General features: G+C 41.4%; 1 protein-coding gene across 1 annotated transcript in view; it reads right to left on the bottom strand.

The window, feature by feature from the left end:
- LOC125921576 (kalirin) overlaps nt 1-18,440 on the bottom strand; it is a 283,687-nt gene that overhangs the window by 51,119 nt on the left and 214,128 nt on the right. Inside the window, exons 23-26 of the mRNA XM_049629181.1 lie at nt 13,867-14,049; nt 12,135-12,253; nt 8,987-9,053; nt 8,308-8,417 (exon numbers count right to left, since the gene is read on the bottom strand). Of these exons, the coding sequence (XP_049485138.1) occupies nt 8,308-8,417; nt 8,987-9,053; nt 12,135-12,253; nt 13,867-14,049 (479 nt within the window). The remainder of the gene's footprint in view (nt 1-8,307; nt 8,418-8,986; nt 9,054-12,134; nt 12,254-13,866; nt 14,050-18,440) is intronic.

Here is an 18,440-nt window from a genome sequence, read left to right as displayed (position 1 = left end):
TCCTGATGGCTTGTGTAGGGCTTGCAGTTAGCTATGCCTTAGGGTATGGGTTTAGGGCCCAAGAAAAACCACAGCAGGCCTTCCCCTTCCTTTTTCTCTGACATTTGAATGTTAAGAAAATGACAGTGTGATTTAATAGGGAGTTATTCAGACCTGAAATCTTTGCTCTGCTACCAATAGGCTTGGGCAGGTCACAGACCTTTGTAAGCTCCAGTTTCCATAAAACAAGGGAGGAGAACAGAACTAGATTGTCTTTAAAGGTTTTTCCCAGACTTTTATATTTTGTAATTCTGTGATTTCTATAAATGAGATAAAACTAATACCAAGGGCACTAGGAGGGGAGATGCAGCATAGAAGGCATAGAATAGGCATATTTTAAGCAAGGGTGTGTGTGTGTCGGGAAGGGATAGGAGAGGTAAAGCAGGAAGCGGCCTGCTGGCCCAGCGGACACTGCTGTAGGCTGCACATCCTCTCTCTCACCACTGGGTGGAGCCAGCTCCTCGCCTTGTAGCTGCAGATGGACCCACGGCGTTGCAGGTTTAGTGGGTGGAAACCAGCATTAAATAAGGAGAAGGAGAAAGTGAAATAGAACCTAACCCCAAATATCAGAATGCATCAGACATAGGGTGTTATTTTGACAAATTTAGTTTCCCTATTACGTATAAGAATGTGCATATCAGGACACAATGTTATAAACTTTTTCTTTGGTTCGTGATCAAACATGTTTGATAAACACCTTGCTGATGTTCCCTTCCAAAATAGAATTGTAGCCCTAGGGAGGTCTAGGTCTCTATCTACCTAGGTCTCCATCTCTCCTCCCCCCACGCCCCCATGACTTCCCTTCTGTCTCCCCTCTCTAACCTCCCTGACTACTGCTTCCCTCCCCTCTCTCCCTCCTTTCCCTCTTCTTCCCCTTGTTACCCACCCACTTTACTGCTCTCTCTAGCCTCTCCTCTATCTAGGTATTTAATCCCTCTCTATCCACCACCTTGCTTTGTGCCCCCCAACCCTGGCCAACGTCAGTTCTGCCCGGAACTACTTCCCTCTTCCACCTCTCCCTTCCTCCACCTCAATCTTACAGCACAAGACACAGTGGAACTGGGAGCCTGACACCGGGACCTTGCCCCACCCCTCCCCCAGGGTTGAGACTGACTCACAAACTTCTCCCTGTTGCCTCTCTCAGCCTCCTTGCTAGACTTCACCACTCTCCTCCCTTGGCAGGCCTTTTTTCAAACTTTCTCCATCATTAAGGGAGCCATCCCTGGTTGTAGAAATACTACCAGCTACTTAAATCCAATCTCAAATGCCCTCCCCTCTGTGAAACCTTTCCTATTTTTCCAACGGAAGCTATTTTCTTTGCTCCTTTTAACTGCATTTGTGCTTCCCTCCACCCTGATCACAAGGACCTAAATAATTCCCAGAACTCAGGGGGCAGAGCCTGCGTTTGATTCATCACTGGGTTCTAGCTCCAACTAGCACAGGGCTGGCCCAAGAAGGAACTCTGGGAAGATAATGGAACTGTGGGCTGGGCCACTGGTTCACTGCTATTTCCCATCACTTCCCCCAGCTCCTCCCCCACTGCTGCACACCATCCTCTGCTGCTGGCTGACCTTGGCCACCTGGTACCCTGGTGGGCTGACTTTGGCCCGGCCAGTGTTCCCAACTTAGCCGCACATAGCTCAGGTCCTTCTCCCTCAGCCTCGAGCCCAGAAACAGTAGGCTGGGACTGCATTGGGTAGAGGCCAGGGCCAAATCTAAGCTTCCAGCCAAGCCAGCAGGGAAGAAGTGTACCAGAGAGATATGTGGCTCTGGTTGTCAGTCTTCCACTTGCCTTTCCAACCCTTGCTGAAAAATTACATATTTCAGGTAATTATTGTAAGACTGTGGGACCTTGGTGACATACCTGTGGAAGAACGGGGTTGAAGTGTTCCTCAAATGTGGGGATCCACATAGAAGCTGGTTAGATATGAATCAAATCAACCAGCTTTTGCAGTCCCAGTTGGTGGTCTATGGAGTGGGGGAAGGGGAGAGAGCACTGACATGGGAAACCAAACCCCTGGGATCTATGCCTGATCTTTAAAGGGGGAGAGGGTGTCCCACACTGGGTAAGTCACTGGCTCCTTTCTGGGTCTCAGTGTCCTTATCTGTAAATGGAGATAGTTGTACTTGATGGTGAGGAAGACCGTCAGAGCCCTGACAGCAGAGATTTTATAAAAATGTTATTACTCTGGGGCGTGTGGGTGGCTCAGTAGATTAAATGTCCAACTTCAGCTCAGGTCATGATCTCGCCATTTGTGAGTTCCAGCCCCACATAGGGCTCTGTACTGACAGCTCAGAGCCTGGAGCCCATTTTGTATTCTGTGTCTCCCTCTCTCTCTGCCCCTCCCCTATTCGCACTCTGTCTCTCTCTCTCTCTCTCTCTCTCAAAAATAAATAAACATTAAAAAAATTTTTTTTTAAATGTTATTACTCAGACTCACATACAAATAACATAAAAATAACTGGAAAGCAAAAAAGTAAAGTTCAGATTTAACTGAAGGTGATAAGCATTTTAAACCGTTGTCCTTACTTAGCTGAGAATCTAATAAAGGCAAATTGAAAATAAATATTTTTTTTGAATTACAAATTGCAAGTTGGTTAAAAAAAAACAACCATTACTTGGGGAGCGCCTGGGTGGCTCAGTCAATTAAGTGCCGGACTCTTGGTTTCAGCTCAGCTCATGATCTCACAGTTCATAAGTTCAAGCCCCATGCCAGGATGACGACTAATAGTGCAGAACCTGCTTGGGATTCTTTTTCTCCCTTTCTCTCTCTTCCCCTCCCCTGCTCATGTTCTCTCTCTTTCTCTCTCTCAGAATAAACAAATAAACTTAAAAAAGCCATTACTGTTTGGGGGCTCTATTTATGGAATATACTATCTTACCTGAGTGCTCCTGCAATGCTTAGCAAAATATAATAGAAATGGATTTAGTTCTTGTGTATATAAGTTTCATTATCTTTATGATTTTATAAAAAGGAGGTATAGTATGAAAATGGGGAGAACAGAGGGTAAAAACTAAGTATCATTCCACTTATACCTCCAGTTTCTGTAAAACCATTACTTACATTGAATTGTTCTTCTTCACAGAAATTTTGGTGCTTGAGAATTTCTCTGTTCAATATTTATATAGACAAAGGTCCTTGAGAATGATAACACACACATACACACACTAATCTTGGTTGTCATTTTTCAAAGTGACACCATTTAAAAGATGAATACTAACAAGCTGAGAAATTTAACATATTCTTCATATCACCCTTGGTCTAGGTAATAATTTCCTACTGGCTCAGCTAACTGTGTCATTCAGGTAGTATGAGCTACCTCATTCAGGAGCTCAATCTCTCCACTTCCCAATATTCTTTTCTCCCTCCCTCCCTCCTTCCTTCCCTCACTCTCTGGAGCATAGGCAGATAACCTAAACTGTGCACTAGTAATGGGAGGAATGTGTTTGTTAGTGGCACTTAACCGTAACTTTGTAAAGATGCAAACAACTAGGGTTAAAAAGAACCTTTGGGTATTTTCAGGTTAAAAAGTAACTATTTCATAAGTATTCCTGAAAAGCAAACAGGTGTTCGGACCATTCTATGGTCCTCCCATTAAGAAGCTCCCAGGAAGTTAGTATCCAAAATATATGAAGAATTTACAACTCAACACCAAAAAGCCCCCAAACAATACAAAATAAATAAATAAATAAATAAACAGAGGACCCGAATAGACATTTTCCAAAGAAGACATACAGATGGCTAACACACAACATGAAAATGTGATCAACATCACTGATCATCAGGGAAATGCAAATCAAAACCACACACTGAGATACCACCTTACTCTTCTCAAAATGGCTAAAATAAAAAGACAAGAGATAACAAGCACTGCAGAGGATGTGGAGAAAAAGGGACCCTATGCACTGTTGGTGGGAATGTAAATTGGTGCAGTCAATATGGAAACCTGTATGGAAGCTCCTCAAAAAATTGAAAATAGAAATACCACATGATCCAATAATTCTACTACATTTTTACCTAAAGGAAACAAAAACACTAATTTGAAAATATACATGCACTCTATGTTTATTGTAGCATTACTTACAATAGCCAAGATAAGGAAATGACCTAAGAACCCATCAACAGATGAATGGATAAGGAAGATGTGGTATAAACACACACACACACACACACACACACACACTGAAATATTACACAGCTGTAAAAAGGATGAGAACTTGCCAGGTGCAACAACATGGATGGACCTAGAGGGTATTATGCTAAATAAAATAAGTCAGACTGAGAAAGCCAAATGCCATATGGTTTTACTCATATGTGGAGTCTTAAAAAACCCAAATGACTAAACAAACAAAAAGCAAAATCAACCTATAAATATAGAGAACAAACTGATGGCTGCCAGACAGAGGGGCATGGGGAAGATGGGCAAAATGGGTGAAAGGAAGTGGGAGATACAGGCCTCCAGTTGTGGAATGATTATGTCACAGGAATGAAAGGCGCAGCATAGGAAATACAGTTGATGACCTTGTAATCATGTTGTATGGTGACAGATGGTAGCTATGCTTGTGGGGAGCACAGCATAATACACAAACTCATCAAGTCACCATGTTGTGCACCTGAAACTAATGTGTCAACTACACACAAATAAAAAAACTAAAAATTAAAAAAAGAAGCCTCCAGGAAACTCCTTCATTCAGATATTCAATCATTGTGCTATTAAGGCTATAATTGTTAAGATTCTGGTAGTGATGAGGAAAAAAAAAACATACCTAATGGTTTTCCCTATCTTGAGACTTTCACAAACAAAAGACTGAATTATGACTTAAGTGGCATTAGCCATTAGTCTGCAAACTGTAATTCTATTTTTAGTCTGTACGCCCATCCATCCATCCATCCATCCAACAAATATTTACTTAAAGTGTACTGTGTGCCAGGGTATGCAGTAAAAGACATGGTCTTTTACGGAGTTCACATTTCCTGCATTTTCAAAGTTGCCTTAATTGCCATTTTCTCTCTTATTTATTAGAGATTTTAGAGGTGTTATGCTTTTTTCAATTTATCAACATATGTATGGCATAAAGAGAAAGCATACAATATGAGAAAAGCCTTAGCCTCCAGATCCTGCAGAGAATTAATACATAGCTTGATTTTCTTGGATGTTCCCTAAAGTGTGAATAATTTAAAACATTAATTTTTTTCTGGTGGAGAGCTTACTATATGCAGAATTCTTTTCTTTTTAATGTAGAATATACTAATGATTCAGCATTAGTACTAATATCAGTTATTATGCTATACTATAATACAGTGGCTGTGCTGGGCTCTGTATTGGGATAGAGAATCAATACTGAGTAGACCTTGTCCACCATGATTTCAGGGGTTCTTTTTCCTTTTTTTTTTTTTTTTTTTTTTTTTGCAGTTTATCTATCTTCTTTTACTTTATGCTAGTAATATCAAATTACTTGCTCAAGTTCTCGAGTCTTATTTACTGCTTCTAAGTTGCTATGGTCTTGGAAATGACCTAACCATCTAACAAGATTGTTAAATAATCTAACAAAGGGTAAAGTGGTTGTTGGGACAGATAGAAAGGTGCTACTATGAAAAGATAAGAGCTGTATCTTTGTGATATCTCTTTTGGTTGCTCAGAGGTTGGTTTTTATTTTCTTCTTGTTTCTTAATAACATTATAAATAGGTAACATTTGCTGAATAGCTGTGTTCTTGATAATTAAATTTATGCCTCTACAGAATGTAGTATTCCATGTGGTTTAACTTGAGGGTTTCTTAGAACTATATTTTGTTTTTGTTTTTGATTTTTTAATGTTTATTTATTTCTGAGGCAGAGAGAGAGCATGAGTGGGGGAGGGTCAGAGAGAGAGGGAGACACAGAATCAGAAGCAGGCTCCAGGCTCTGAGCTGGCAGCACAGAGCCCGACGTGGGGCTCGACCTCACAAACCGTGAGATCATGACCTGAGCCGAAGTCAGTCGCTCAACCGACTGAGCCACCCAGGCGCCCCTAGAACTATATTTTGTAACTGGTAGCTGTTTCAGCTACTTAAAAATTACCAAACTGCTTACTATGGCTTACTAGAGTGATATCACAAAACAAGAGTAAGAGGTAGATACTTTGTTACTTTGAAATGAATATTCTTTTCCCTTATACATTGATTTGGCAAAAGCAGGTCTCACAGGAAGTGCATGTTGTGATCTCTAGACTTCTATATCTAATCGGTTTGGTAAGAATATGGGGAAAGTGAGACTTGTTGACTAAATTCCAGAGATCATAAATCAAAAAAGTGGAAGTAATATGCCTTACTGCTTACCAGTCCAATGTCTTCTCAGATATCCTGAGGGAGGTGGGATAATGCTGAGCAGGACTCAGAGGACAGAACTGGGGATCAGTGGTCAAGAATGGCTTTACTGGGATCTTATTAAAGAGACAGGAGGAAGAATATTTCTATGTCTGGAGACTTCCAGACAAACCAAATGGAAAGTGCTGAAATTTGTGATAAAAAAGAAAAGAAAGAAAGGAAGGAAGGAAGGAAGGAAGGAAGGAAGGAAGGAAGGAAGGAAAAGACTGGGAACTTCTATTAAGTACTCCAGAAAGTTTTCCCTTAGAGCTTACTGGTTTCATAGTCTGACAAGGTTATCATGTCATGGGAACTACACATTTTCTGTTCTTTTAAAACTGATGCCATTTGATGACATAACAGGGTATTAATCATCAGGAGTTGATAAGAGAAGAGTGGTTCTCCACATCCTATTCAGACCTTTTAGAGCTCTGGATCATTTTACATCCAACTCTTGCTTGCTCTTAGTTATTCCTAGCAAAGGGCCATCCTGAGGTCTTATTTTCTAGAGCTGGGCTGTCCAGTGGGATAGCCACTTGCCATCTAAATTTGTTAAATTGAATAAAATGAAAAACTCTGTTCTCAGTAGCACAGATCACACTTCAAGTGTTCAATTGCCATGCAAGTCTGGTGGCTATAGTATTAAACAGCAAGGACACAGAACATTTCCAGAAACATTGAAGAAAGCTTTATTGGATAGTACTGTTCTACGGTCTTGCCTCACCTGTTCATAGGGTCTCATCAGGAACTCTTGGGGCTGGTAGTTTTATCTCCAGCATGACTACTTAACTTGGTAAATGCCTTGATGAGCCTGACCATAGGACTTCCTCCTGAATTGTATCCTACAACATTCAACCTCTACCTTTAGCCCCTTTCTGCAACAGAGTTCCAAGAGAGCATTAGGACTTTATACCAACACTATTCTTGCGTCTTGAGATTCCCTTTCTTTGTCATATTTTGGAAACTGAGTTATTTCCATTTGTTGGCTATGTAATTAACCAACCAATGTTCTTGCTGACTCAGTTAACAATAGAACGTGTTTAGTATGCTGTAGAGAAGATACCTAAATTGGGAGTTGGACAAAATGAACTATGAGGCTTTAGGGCCCTATGGTTCTATTTTAACAAAACATAGAGGGTTGACTGATATTCCCTATAAGCTGTCAAAAAATGTGTTCCATTAGGTATTCTGATTATCTATATATTTATTTACATATGTTTTTGTTTTGGTTGAAGGTGGGGATTATTAGGTAGTTGGGGATAGAGGGGGAATTTAAGTTGAAAAAAAACTTCAATGGAATTTGATACGTATGGCCCACAAGGTAGAATAATTAGCCTTAGATGAATTCTAGTGTCAGAATTCCCCACAATTTTGCTGAGGGGAAGCTACTTTCAGTTCCTCAAAGCCTGGTTATCATTCTGATTGGATATGAAGATGCTGCCCTAAGGAGAACTGGGGAGAGACATTGCCGAATTCTTGACTTCACTCTCCATGAGCAATTTTGGACAATTGTGGAAAAATAGGGGTGAGTGAGAAAAAAGTCTGACAGCAACTGACTTAGAAAACTTAACAGGTAGGGGCGCATAGGTGGCTCAGTCAGTTGAGCGTCTGACTTCGGCTCAGGTCACAATCTCATGGTTCGTGAGTTCGAGCCCCAGCATCTGGCTCTCTGCAGTTGGCACAAAGCCTACTTTGGATCCTGTGTCCCCCTCTCGGTGCCCCTCCCCCACTCATGCTCTCTCTCAAAAATAAACAAACATGAAAAAAAAGAAAAGAAAATTTAACAGGTAATATCACCAGGCAGTAACAGGTAATATTACCAGGCAACATTTGCCAATCAGCTTTGATCCACTCATTGAGAGGCCCTGATGATAAGTATTTATGGCCCTAAGTATGCTCTGGGGAAACCCTCCACCAACCTACTTGTTATGAAAATCGTAGATCTCCTGGATGTTGCCAAAGATGATATGCTCTTTATTAAGGATCCCAGGGGGGATCTCCTCCACGCCACTGGTCATTTCCCACAGGTAGGTCTGTAAGATAGCAACATCTTCATCACTGGCAAGTACTACAAAATGCAGACAAAATAAACAGGTCTTCACACGGGAGGGCTAAGACTCAGACTGGGCTTGCATATGGAGTGTAAAAAGTGAGATGGTAAATAAACAGAATGGGAAGAAAGAAAACCCAAATGTTCCATTACCTTCAACTGTTGCTAGGGAAACTCACATTCTGGACTCTAGCAAAGTACAAACTCCACATTCCTCTTATTAAACGTGTGTGTGTGTTTGAGTGTGTCTGGGGGAAGGTGTAAATTGCAGACTCAACTTAAGTTCACTGACTATGTCATGGTTTTTATTTTGAATTCAAGTCTTGTCTATGCTAGCTGGGGCTAGCTCCAATCTGAGAAGAGTTTCTTTTCAAAAGCATTTTAAAATCCCCTGCAATTACTACTGACTCTGGGAGAAAGATTTCCTTTGTTGGCTTTTATGTGTTAAGCTCCGGGAGAAGACAAGGAGCACTGAGCTCCTCTCAAGGACTTGATGCTGGCAAGGCTGTCATTTTTCCAATACAGCTGTGAACCGATTACTGCAAGACTTACCTCTAAGCACTCATGTAAGTCCCTTACATACGCCTTCTCTGTCTGCAGTAATTCAGCCATAATGAATCTAGGAGAAAACAAATGGGCTTTTAGTTGGTTCGGGATAGAATACCTCCCCTCCTTCAAACTTCCCTTCCCCACCCCAGCATTTATGACATTCCTGAATGACCCCATTTTTCTGCTTTACCAACATGTCTCTTCCTTTCTCCAAAATTCCTTGCCTCTGAGTATTATCATTGGTTCTCTATCCCTCCAGCATGTTTGTGTTCAGCTAGTTCCATATTCTCTCCCTTTCCTGCCTCAGTCTCGCCACTCTGTGATGCTTTGCTGACACGCGTGTGTCCTCCATTACACGTGTGTGCTCACATGTATGCACAAACACGCAGCAACACTCATACTCATTCCAGCTAGACAGCTCCACTCTCAGCTTCCTGCATGGAAGTCTCACAGCTCCCGGAATGAGGATTTCTGTTTCCTGTTCAATAGAACTGTTGACTTTTACCAAAATGGTAGCAGTACTAGAAGTCAAACCAGGTTTAAAAGCCAGGCACAGATGCCCAAGACGCTGCCACTGAGACTGGGGGTGGGGGGGGGGAGGAGTGGGTAGCACACTTTTTCTGTAAAGAGCCTGATAGTCAATATTTGTGGGCAACTTTGCTGTTGTAATGTGAAAGGAGCCACAGACAATATGAAAAGAAAAAGTGTGGTTGTGTTCCAATAAAACTTTATTTATGGATACAAAAAGAATTTTATCCAATTTTCACATCATAAAATATTTTTCTTTTGATATTTTTTCAACCACTTAAAAATATTTAAAAAATAACTTTATGCTTACAGACTATGCGAAACAGACGAGGGGTCAGATTTGGCTTGTAGGCCATGGTTTGCTGACCTCTGGCCTAGATTATCCTGTACACATTGATGCTATTTCTAACGGGGCTTGTTTACAGCACAGACTGGTGTGAGTGAAGCTGAGCAAGCAAATCCAGGCACAGCACAAGTTAACAATGTTGTGACTGCCCTTCGGTCTCCCGTAAAGCAAAGCTTGTGCTTCACATCTGTAAGGAGAGAGCTCCCTTCCACTTGGGCCCCAAAACAACACAATGCTCTCTGGCAGTTATTAAACTTATGATGCGTGGCTTCACTGAAGTATACCTACTTCATTTTCTTTCTTTTACAGATGTTTAGTAAAAAATGGTGCTTCCTAGCTGACATGTGATATGCGGTAATGTCTAATTTGCCAAAGTATATGCTTACACATTTATCTTATAGGCTTTCTATGTCAGTTTTTCATGGTAGTTCATAACGAAAGCCCCAATTTGAAGGTGCTCCATCACATGAAAGTTTTGAGAATGACTATCCCTAAAGTGTCCCCTGTGGGGAATTTCACAAGAAATATGAAAATGAGCAGCATCTTTTCCTGGACCTTTACCTTTGTGGGATTTTCCTTACAGCAATACACTGTTCTAGCAGTGGTCTTTCTATTAATATTAAAGTATTAATTAAAAAAAATTTCCTTTTGCAGGAGTTAAGTAGCCACTCTCTTAATATTCTTATTCTATTGGTAGAGTGGAAAGGGCATGAGCTTTAAAGTCAGACAAATAGAAGCTGAGTTATGATTTTGTCATTTACTAGAGGTAGGACTTGCTTCTCCAAACCTCAGACTCCCTACTTATATAAGAGCTGATCACACAGGGTTGCTGAAAGGATTAAGTAAGATCACATGAGCAAAGTTTCTTATACACTGCAGGTACTTGGTAGACAAGGAAAGAAGGAAAATCAGGAGGAACATAATCTGAGATGCTTTGAAAAGTTATCTTTGATTTTACTGCCTTGGTTTCTGGTATTCTTCCACCCTCTCCCTTTTTCTCCATCTGCTTCCTGCAGTCTTGACTGTCTTTCTTCATAATTTAGCTCCACTACCCTCCATCTCATTTTGTTCTCTTTTCCACCTGCCCTTTAACATCCTCTGGCTATTTGGTGACCCTGAGAGAGTCCAGCAGGAAGATTTGGCCAAGTATGATCTCTTTATTACCCTCCTTGTTACAGGCTGAATTGTGTTCCCCCAAAATTCATATGTTAAAGTCCCAACTCCTAGTACCTCAGAATGCAACTTTATTTAGAAATAGCCATTACAAATGTAAATAGTTAACACTGAGTCATACTGGAGAAGGGTAGGGCCCTGTTCCAAAGTGACTGGTGTCATTAAAAAAGGGAGAAATAGGGGCTCCTGGGTGGCTCGGTCGGTTAAGCGTCTGACTTCAGCTCAGGTCATGATCTCACGGTCCGTGAGTTCGAGCCCCGCGTCGGGCTCTGTGCTGACAGCTCGGAGCCTGGAGCCTGTTTCAGATTCTCTGTCTCCCTCTTTCTCTGCCCGTCCCCTGTTCATGCTCTGTCTCTCTCTGTCTCAAAAATAAATAAACATTAAAAAAAATTTTTTTTTAAAAAGGGAGAAATATGTATATAAGTATATTTTGGGAGAATGCCATGTGCACCTGAAGCCAGCCATCCAGAAGGTAAGGAGAAAGGCCTGGAACAAATCCTTCCTTCCAAGCCCTCAGATGGAATCAACTCTGCCAACACTTTGATCTCAGATTTCCAGTCTCTAGAACTGTGAAACAATATATTTCTGCTGTTGAAACTACCTAATTCATCATACTTTGTTACAGCAGCCCAAACAAACTAATACACTTCCCAGATAAAACACAAGCTCTGGCTTTGCAGACTGGCTTCAGTTTCTTCAGCTCCAAGGGACCTGTGGTCCTACTCTATTTTGATAAAATCAACTACATTGGGCTTCTTAATTTTAGGACACACTATTTTTTTCCAGCACTACCCAAAAATGAATCTGTCAAAACGTTTTCCATAAAGCCCTTGCAAGATCTCTGGGTATGTGTAATTCCCCAGCACCAATATAAAGAAAGCAGAGTGATCAAGAAATGTTTTATATGGTGGGCATGGTTCCTTGTTTCCACTATCCAATGCTCTATAATTCTTGATTTGTGTGAAGTGTGACTAGAAGCATCATGTCTGTCCATTCCACCCTTCTGTGGGTGGTCATGAGGACACATTAAGCTGTCAAAAGGGTCATGTAGCAGAGAAAAACAAGAGGAGCTTGCTAATTGGGTGAAAGCTCTCCAAAACATACTCTTTCTTCCGGGCTGACTTCCGCTTCTCTTCATTGACTTCGTGGTTGGCATCCCGTAGCTTGACCTCACGATCTGAAAGGCTTGCTGGGATGATGTCCAGCTCCAAGTCCTTATTGTCCTACACAGAGAGAGATGGCAGAGGTCATCTGAGAGATGCTTCGGGAGAGCAACTCACCAAAGTTAGGGGAGGAGGTAGAAGGCAAAACGGGAGAAAGATATAATGGAGCAAGTTCAGAAGATGGGGAATCCCTCAAATGGCCACCTATGAGTGCTCTTCTTTAAGGAATATACATTTTTTTCCAAATAAGAAATATTTAAAATGTTCAAGTCAAATGGCCAGGGCTAATATCCATAGCAAGGAAAAACAATAAGTATATTTAATAATTAGTGTCATATTTCCCCAAGGATTTCAGTCCTTATTAAATCAATCAATCTATCTATACGCACACACACATATAAATTAGTCTAAGATTGGTTATTAACCATTAAAACAGTGTGGAACCGAAATACATAAAGATATAAGAAAACTTTCATTTGTCAAGGGAAAATAATAAAAGCCAATATTTTTTTTCTTTTTTTTTCAATATATGAAATTTTTTGTCAAATTGGTTTCCATACAACACCCAGTGCTCATCCCAAAAGGTGCCCTCCTCAATACCCATCACCCACCCTCCCCTCCCTCCCACCCCCCATCAACCCTCAGTTTGTTCTCAGTTTTTAACAGTCTCTTATGCTTTGGCTCTCTCCCACTCTAACCTCTTTTTTTTTTTTTTTCCTTCCCCTCCCCCATGGGTTTCTGTTAAGTTTCTCAGGATCCATCCACATAAGAGTGAAAACATATGGTATCTGTCTTTCTCTGTATGGCTTATTTCACTTAGCATCACACTCTCCAGTTCCATCCATGTTAAAAGCCAATATTTTTATTTAAATGAACAACTTCCCTTGTAAATAGAAAGCTAAATGATAGAACAATTACGAAATTTTCTAGCTGCCCATCCCTGCTTATTTCAACCACTGTTTTGTATGTATACAGGGTGGGAGCCTTTAGAAAAAAATCTCACAGTTTAAAGCATGGGGATATGTTATTATTTCCCTCAATTTTAGTGGTTTAACTAGTGCACTCTCTAGTCTGCTCTGCTTCAGAGCATGAGCCTATTTAAAGACTTAAGAATTAGAAATCCTAGGATTAAATTGCCAGCCTATATTTAGCTCTTAATTCATAGGTTTCTGACCTCTATTACAAAGAAGAGATTAACAGTCAGTCTTTCCTTGATTCATGGCAAATAGTATCTCTTTTCAGCTGAAATGTCAAATAGCCTTTGTACAACTGCATCCCTTATTCTTGAAAGAGCACTATTGTGCATACTGGGGACCCTAACATTTGCTGATTAACATAATTGGTTGGAAGATGGTACTGATGAAGCCAAGGTAAAGGGTTTAATCGTCAAAGGCAACAGCTAACTGTACACATAGAAAAACTGTTCTGTAGCCATGGGTCCCACCCCTGGCCAGCCAATTTTGCTGTATAGTACTAATCATGAGGGGCTGGAGGCCAATGCCTTACCAAGATCCATCCCCTCCACTAGAAAAACCACACAAGGCAGGTGTTCTAGGGGTCAATAGCTCAGAAAGATTGCTCTGGACAGCCCACTTCCTTCCATGGTAATGAGATCAGTGGCATGGAGAGGGAGAGAAGGGAGGATGTCCCAGCTAAGCAACCCCCATGCCTACCTCTGTGTTGACGCCGAGGGCTTTCTCCAGGGAGTACCGGTACTTTCCCATCCTCAAGGAGAAGTCTCTGTAATGCTTGTCCACTGTGGTCACCCATTTCCTGATCTCTGTGGCATGAATGTGGCCTTTTTCCACAAAGCTATCGGCCAGTTGAATCAGAAGCTTCACCTTCTCCTTTGTTTGCTGTCCCAAAAGATGGTCTTAAATTACTAGATTACATTTACTCTCATGGCCCTTCAGTCCCATCCCTCTTTTCTTCACAGCAGCCACAGATACCTCACTGCCTGCCTGGGTTTATAGCCCAGCTCTCACTTACTAGCTGGGAGATCTTGAATAAATTAGTTAAATCCTCAGTGCCTCAGTTCCTTTACCTGCAAAATAGGGATCATAATAATCCTACATCATAGGTTGTTGTGAACATTTCATGAAATGACAATGTAGAATGCTCAGAACAGTGCCTGGAACATAGTGCTCATATTAAGAGCTCAGGAAGCAATACATGTTAGCCATCATGACTACTGTAAGATTCTTACACATTAATATATTTATCAGTTCACAGAATAGGTTAAAGTCACATCTGAGATCCATTTGAGTCTTAAAGTATCTCTAAAAGGTGGATGGAAGGAGGTGGTATGGGGTCTTTTTGAGCCAAGATGAAAAAAGCTGAGGCTTAGAGAGGCTTAGGGCTTGTTCAAATTCATACCACTTGTGAGCAACACAGCCTGTTTGCCTCTGGACCAAAGTGCCTAGTTCTCTTCCCTTCACTGTATTGGCCTGAAGTGGGCTTGTCAACAGGTAAGCTGACATAGGCCAGGATCTAAAGAAATCCAATTAACATATTTAAGAGTGAAGTCTGCCCCTTTCACTACCAGGATCTTGTCTGAGAGAAGGAGAGTGAGGGAGGGAGAGGAGGAGGGGGAGGGAGGGAGGGAGAGAGAGAGGGAGGGAGGGAGGGAGGGAGAGAGAGAGAGAGAGAATGGAGTTAATGAAGCTAGTATCTACTACAGGGCTAAGGTAGAGTTTTGATGTGTATTGGATTAATTTCATTTCTAGCAAGAGGTTGTTCAACATCTACTCTGTCCATACCACTGTACCAAACCACTGTGCGGAAGGCTGTGGGGACAGGCTCGGGGGGTAAACAAAAGCAGAGAAAAAGATACTCATTTTCCCTAAACAGTCTGTATCTCTAGAGGGGATAAGATAGTCATGTAGAGTGGTTAAATAACTTGGGGCATTATGTAACTGAACGTCAACATGAGAAGTATGTAGAGTTAACACTGCAGGAATTTTAAAACAGGAAAAAATGAAGGTGGGCTGGCATGGGCAGGAAAGGTCTCGTGGGGAAACAGGACTATGTCAGTAAGATACGGAAACAGAAGAAATGTTCAAAGAAGTAAACACTTGCTTATCTTTTATCCTAAGGTTGGGTTTTGAAACTCCAAAATCAGGGAAGCTTGATTAATTTTACGAAACAGTAAAGAACACTGGAATAATATTCTGAGAAGTAAAATTATCTTTTGGATTGGAAGAGAGTAGGTCCAAGATTTAGATCATGCTAAAATCTAGATAACTGAGGCAAAAAATTTCTGGAGCAAAAGTAGAACGGACAGAAGAGCCTTTTTTCTTCTTTTTTTTTAATGTTTATTTTGAGAGAGAGAGAGAGAGCATGAGCAGAAGAGGGGCAGAGAGAGAGAGAGAGAGAGAGAGAGACAGAATCTGAAGCAGGCTCCAGGTTCTGAGCTCTCAGCACAGAGCCCTATGGGGGGCCTGAATCGACGAACCATGAGATCATGACCTGAGCCAAATTTGGATGCTTAACCAACTGAGTCACCCAGGTGCTCCAGAAGAGCCTTTCTTTATTCCACCCTCCTCCCTCACTTTTCCAGGCTCATCTCCCACAACAGACTAACCCTCTCAAGAAATGCCAGAAAGGGACTCCTTCTGGCCAGAAAGACAAGCAAGGCCAGAAAGATGTGGAATCCAGCTCTTCAGCAACACACATGTCTGAGCCTCTCCTGTCTCAGGACAATGAGCTGGTACCCAGGCTGGGAAACGAGGGCCCCAAAAAACTTTGGTGTGAAGGAAAGAAGGTGGGTATGGGGACAGAAGAAACATCTCCTTAGCCATGATAAGGCAAAGAATAATAGCATTGGGAATCGGTTAAGAAAAGATCCCTGGTATCCTAAGGACTTCTACACCTCACTACATTTAGGGTTTTTTTTTCCCCTCTGAAAACAATTGTTATAAGGTTTGCTATTTATTTAAAACAGAGATTAATTTTTTGCAGCTATAATCAAGAAATCTTTATGTAAAACTCTTGAAAGCACTTATTTATTTTTATTTATTTACTCTCTCAGTAAGATGCCATCATGAAATGGGAGTTTCATGGCCAGCTGGTGGCAGCAGCCCTACAGGCAGCTCCATCACAGGAAATGGCATCCTGAAACTTGGAAACTGTGATTCAGATGCAACAGAGAGAATGGCTTGTGACCAAGAGGATCCCAGGTATGTATGGACCTGGGGGAGCAAATGGACAGTTAAATGGGCAGTGTAGACAAACCCTCCTCATGTGGTCTCACCTACCTTAGTGACTGCCTCCAGGATCTCCATGGCCCCTAAGCACCAGTCATGCCGACCTCACATGTCCCTCCTGCTGCCATGGGTGGTACCTACTCATCCCTGCTTTCCATCCAGTGGCCCTCTTCCCCACCAGCTGATGGGGGATGCTCTTTCCCCTGTCCCTAAAGCACTATATGTGTACCTCTACTTCAGCACATATCAGTCTGAGTCACTTATGTGTCTCCTTCATTAGACCGTGCACATCTCAAAGGTAAGTGTTACATCTGATTCATTTGTATCTCCAGGGTCTAGAAAATAGTAGGCATACCATAAATGTTGAATAAATGAATTAGTGAGTAATATTGTGTTTGGAGTTAAGTAAAGCTGGACCAGCAAAAGTTGAGGGTTTATACTGGGGAGAATTAGATGAAAAATTCTCATCTAATTGACCCATACACTGGACTGCAACCATGCACCTAGAGTAGTCTGAAATGAATTCTCACATATGAGTGACTATGGTGGCACCATGTGACCTACCAAATGCTTGGCCACAGCTGATGGTATCAGAGGCAAATACTTGTATCACTGGGGTGGCCCATCAATATGAAGCCACTGACTTCTTGTGTGGTGTCCTGGCCCCAATTGTTTTTCTGGGGATTTGGACTGCATGGAAAACTGGGTAGGTGGTTGCAGAGTAGAACTGAAAACAGACAGCAGACATGAGAAGGGAAAGACAAGCTGAATCACAGTAGCGGTGATAATGTATTCCTGATCCCCCTGTCATGAGATGACGAGACAGTGTGATTGCTAGGATGGCCCCTGGCGTAGGGTGACAGCCCAGTGTTCACATCCAGAGGTGAGACTATGCCACATTTCTTGTTCTTCCCATAAGGCTGAGTCATTCAGATTTTCTTGGACTCCTGGGAGGTCTAGCCATGGCTTCTATATTCATTTCCATATACAGCCATACAATATCTTTTCCCTTTCATAATTCAAGCCAGTTTGAATCTCAAGTCTTGCCACCAAAACAGAGTAACTTATACAGACTGATAAAATGGGGGTCAGATTGCAGAGGCTCTTGAATGGTAGGGTCAGGTGTATGGGCCATCAAGCCTTTAGGAAATGTAATTCATTTAAGCCTGGAAATTTAGAATGGATAAATATCTCACTTATCCTGGGCTTCATGGTTCCTCTAATGTATGTTTTGCTCTATTTTGAATTCTATGTAATCTGCTAGAAAAGTCAGAGGTAAAAATAAAGGGGTCAGTAGTTCTATTTTTCTTCCTGCGCCCCCCCCCACCCTTTTTCTTCTTTCCCTTCTTTGATCAGTTAATATTATGCCATCTTTCCCTGATCAGTGAGCCTTACTCTGAATATAGTTTTCAAAAAGCCCTTTTGGTATCTTTTGCACATTTGATAAGTTATTAAAGTTATTTAGCCTTCTGATATTATTCTCATAATCTCATTATAATCTTCCAATTTGCCTTTCATTGCTGATATTCCTTGTATTTATTGATACATTCTTTGTAGATATGAATTTATTGAGCTCCCTGTGTGGGTAAAAAGTTCTCTTGAGATACATCTTCATATTCATTCCACAGGGGAGAGTTTGTCACTATATGTGAGCAACTAAAACTTTCAAAAATGTCTATTGCATGTAAACTATATCCTCTTATGAGTCTCAGAAACAAAATCAGGCCCATCTTTTATCTGAACTGTTCAGATCCTACTTTTCTCAGTGTAAAGCACCTGCCAACAAGCCCAGTGTCCCCTTTACACACAGCCTTCATTTCTCAATTAGCTAATTTAGTTCAGCTAAGGCACAAGGCACTTTTGTTATCATTTAATTCTCTTCTGTTAAGAATTAAGTCTGACTTATCTCATAGCTTCTTTCACTTTTGGAGATAAAATTACCAGTTTAAAGAAGTGTCTTCTCAACATCAGTTCTCTTTGGGAGATGTAAATAAAATCCCCATGCCCTCCAGAATGGCTATATTAAAAAGACGAATGATAAC

Source organism: Panthera uncia, chromosome C2, assembly GCF_023721935.1.
Source record: "Panthera uncia isolate 11264 chromosome C2, Puncia_PCG_1.0, whole genome shotgun sequence".
NCBI lineage: Eukaryota > Metazoa > Chordata > Mammalia > Carnivora > Felidae > Panthera > Panthera uncia.
Note: the sequence above shows the minus strand (reverse complement) of the source record. Positions and strands in the feature narration are given on the sequence as shown.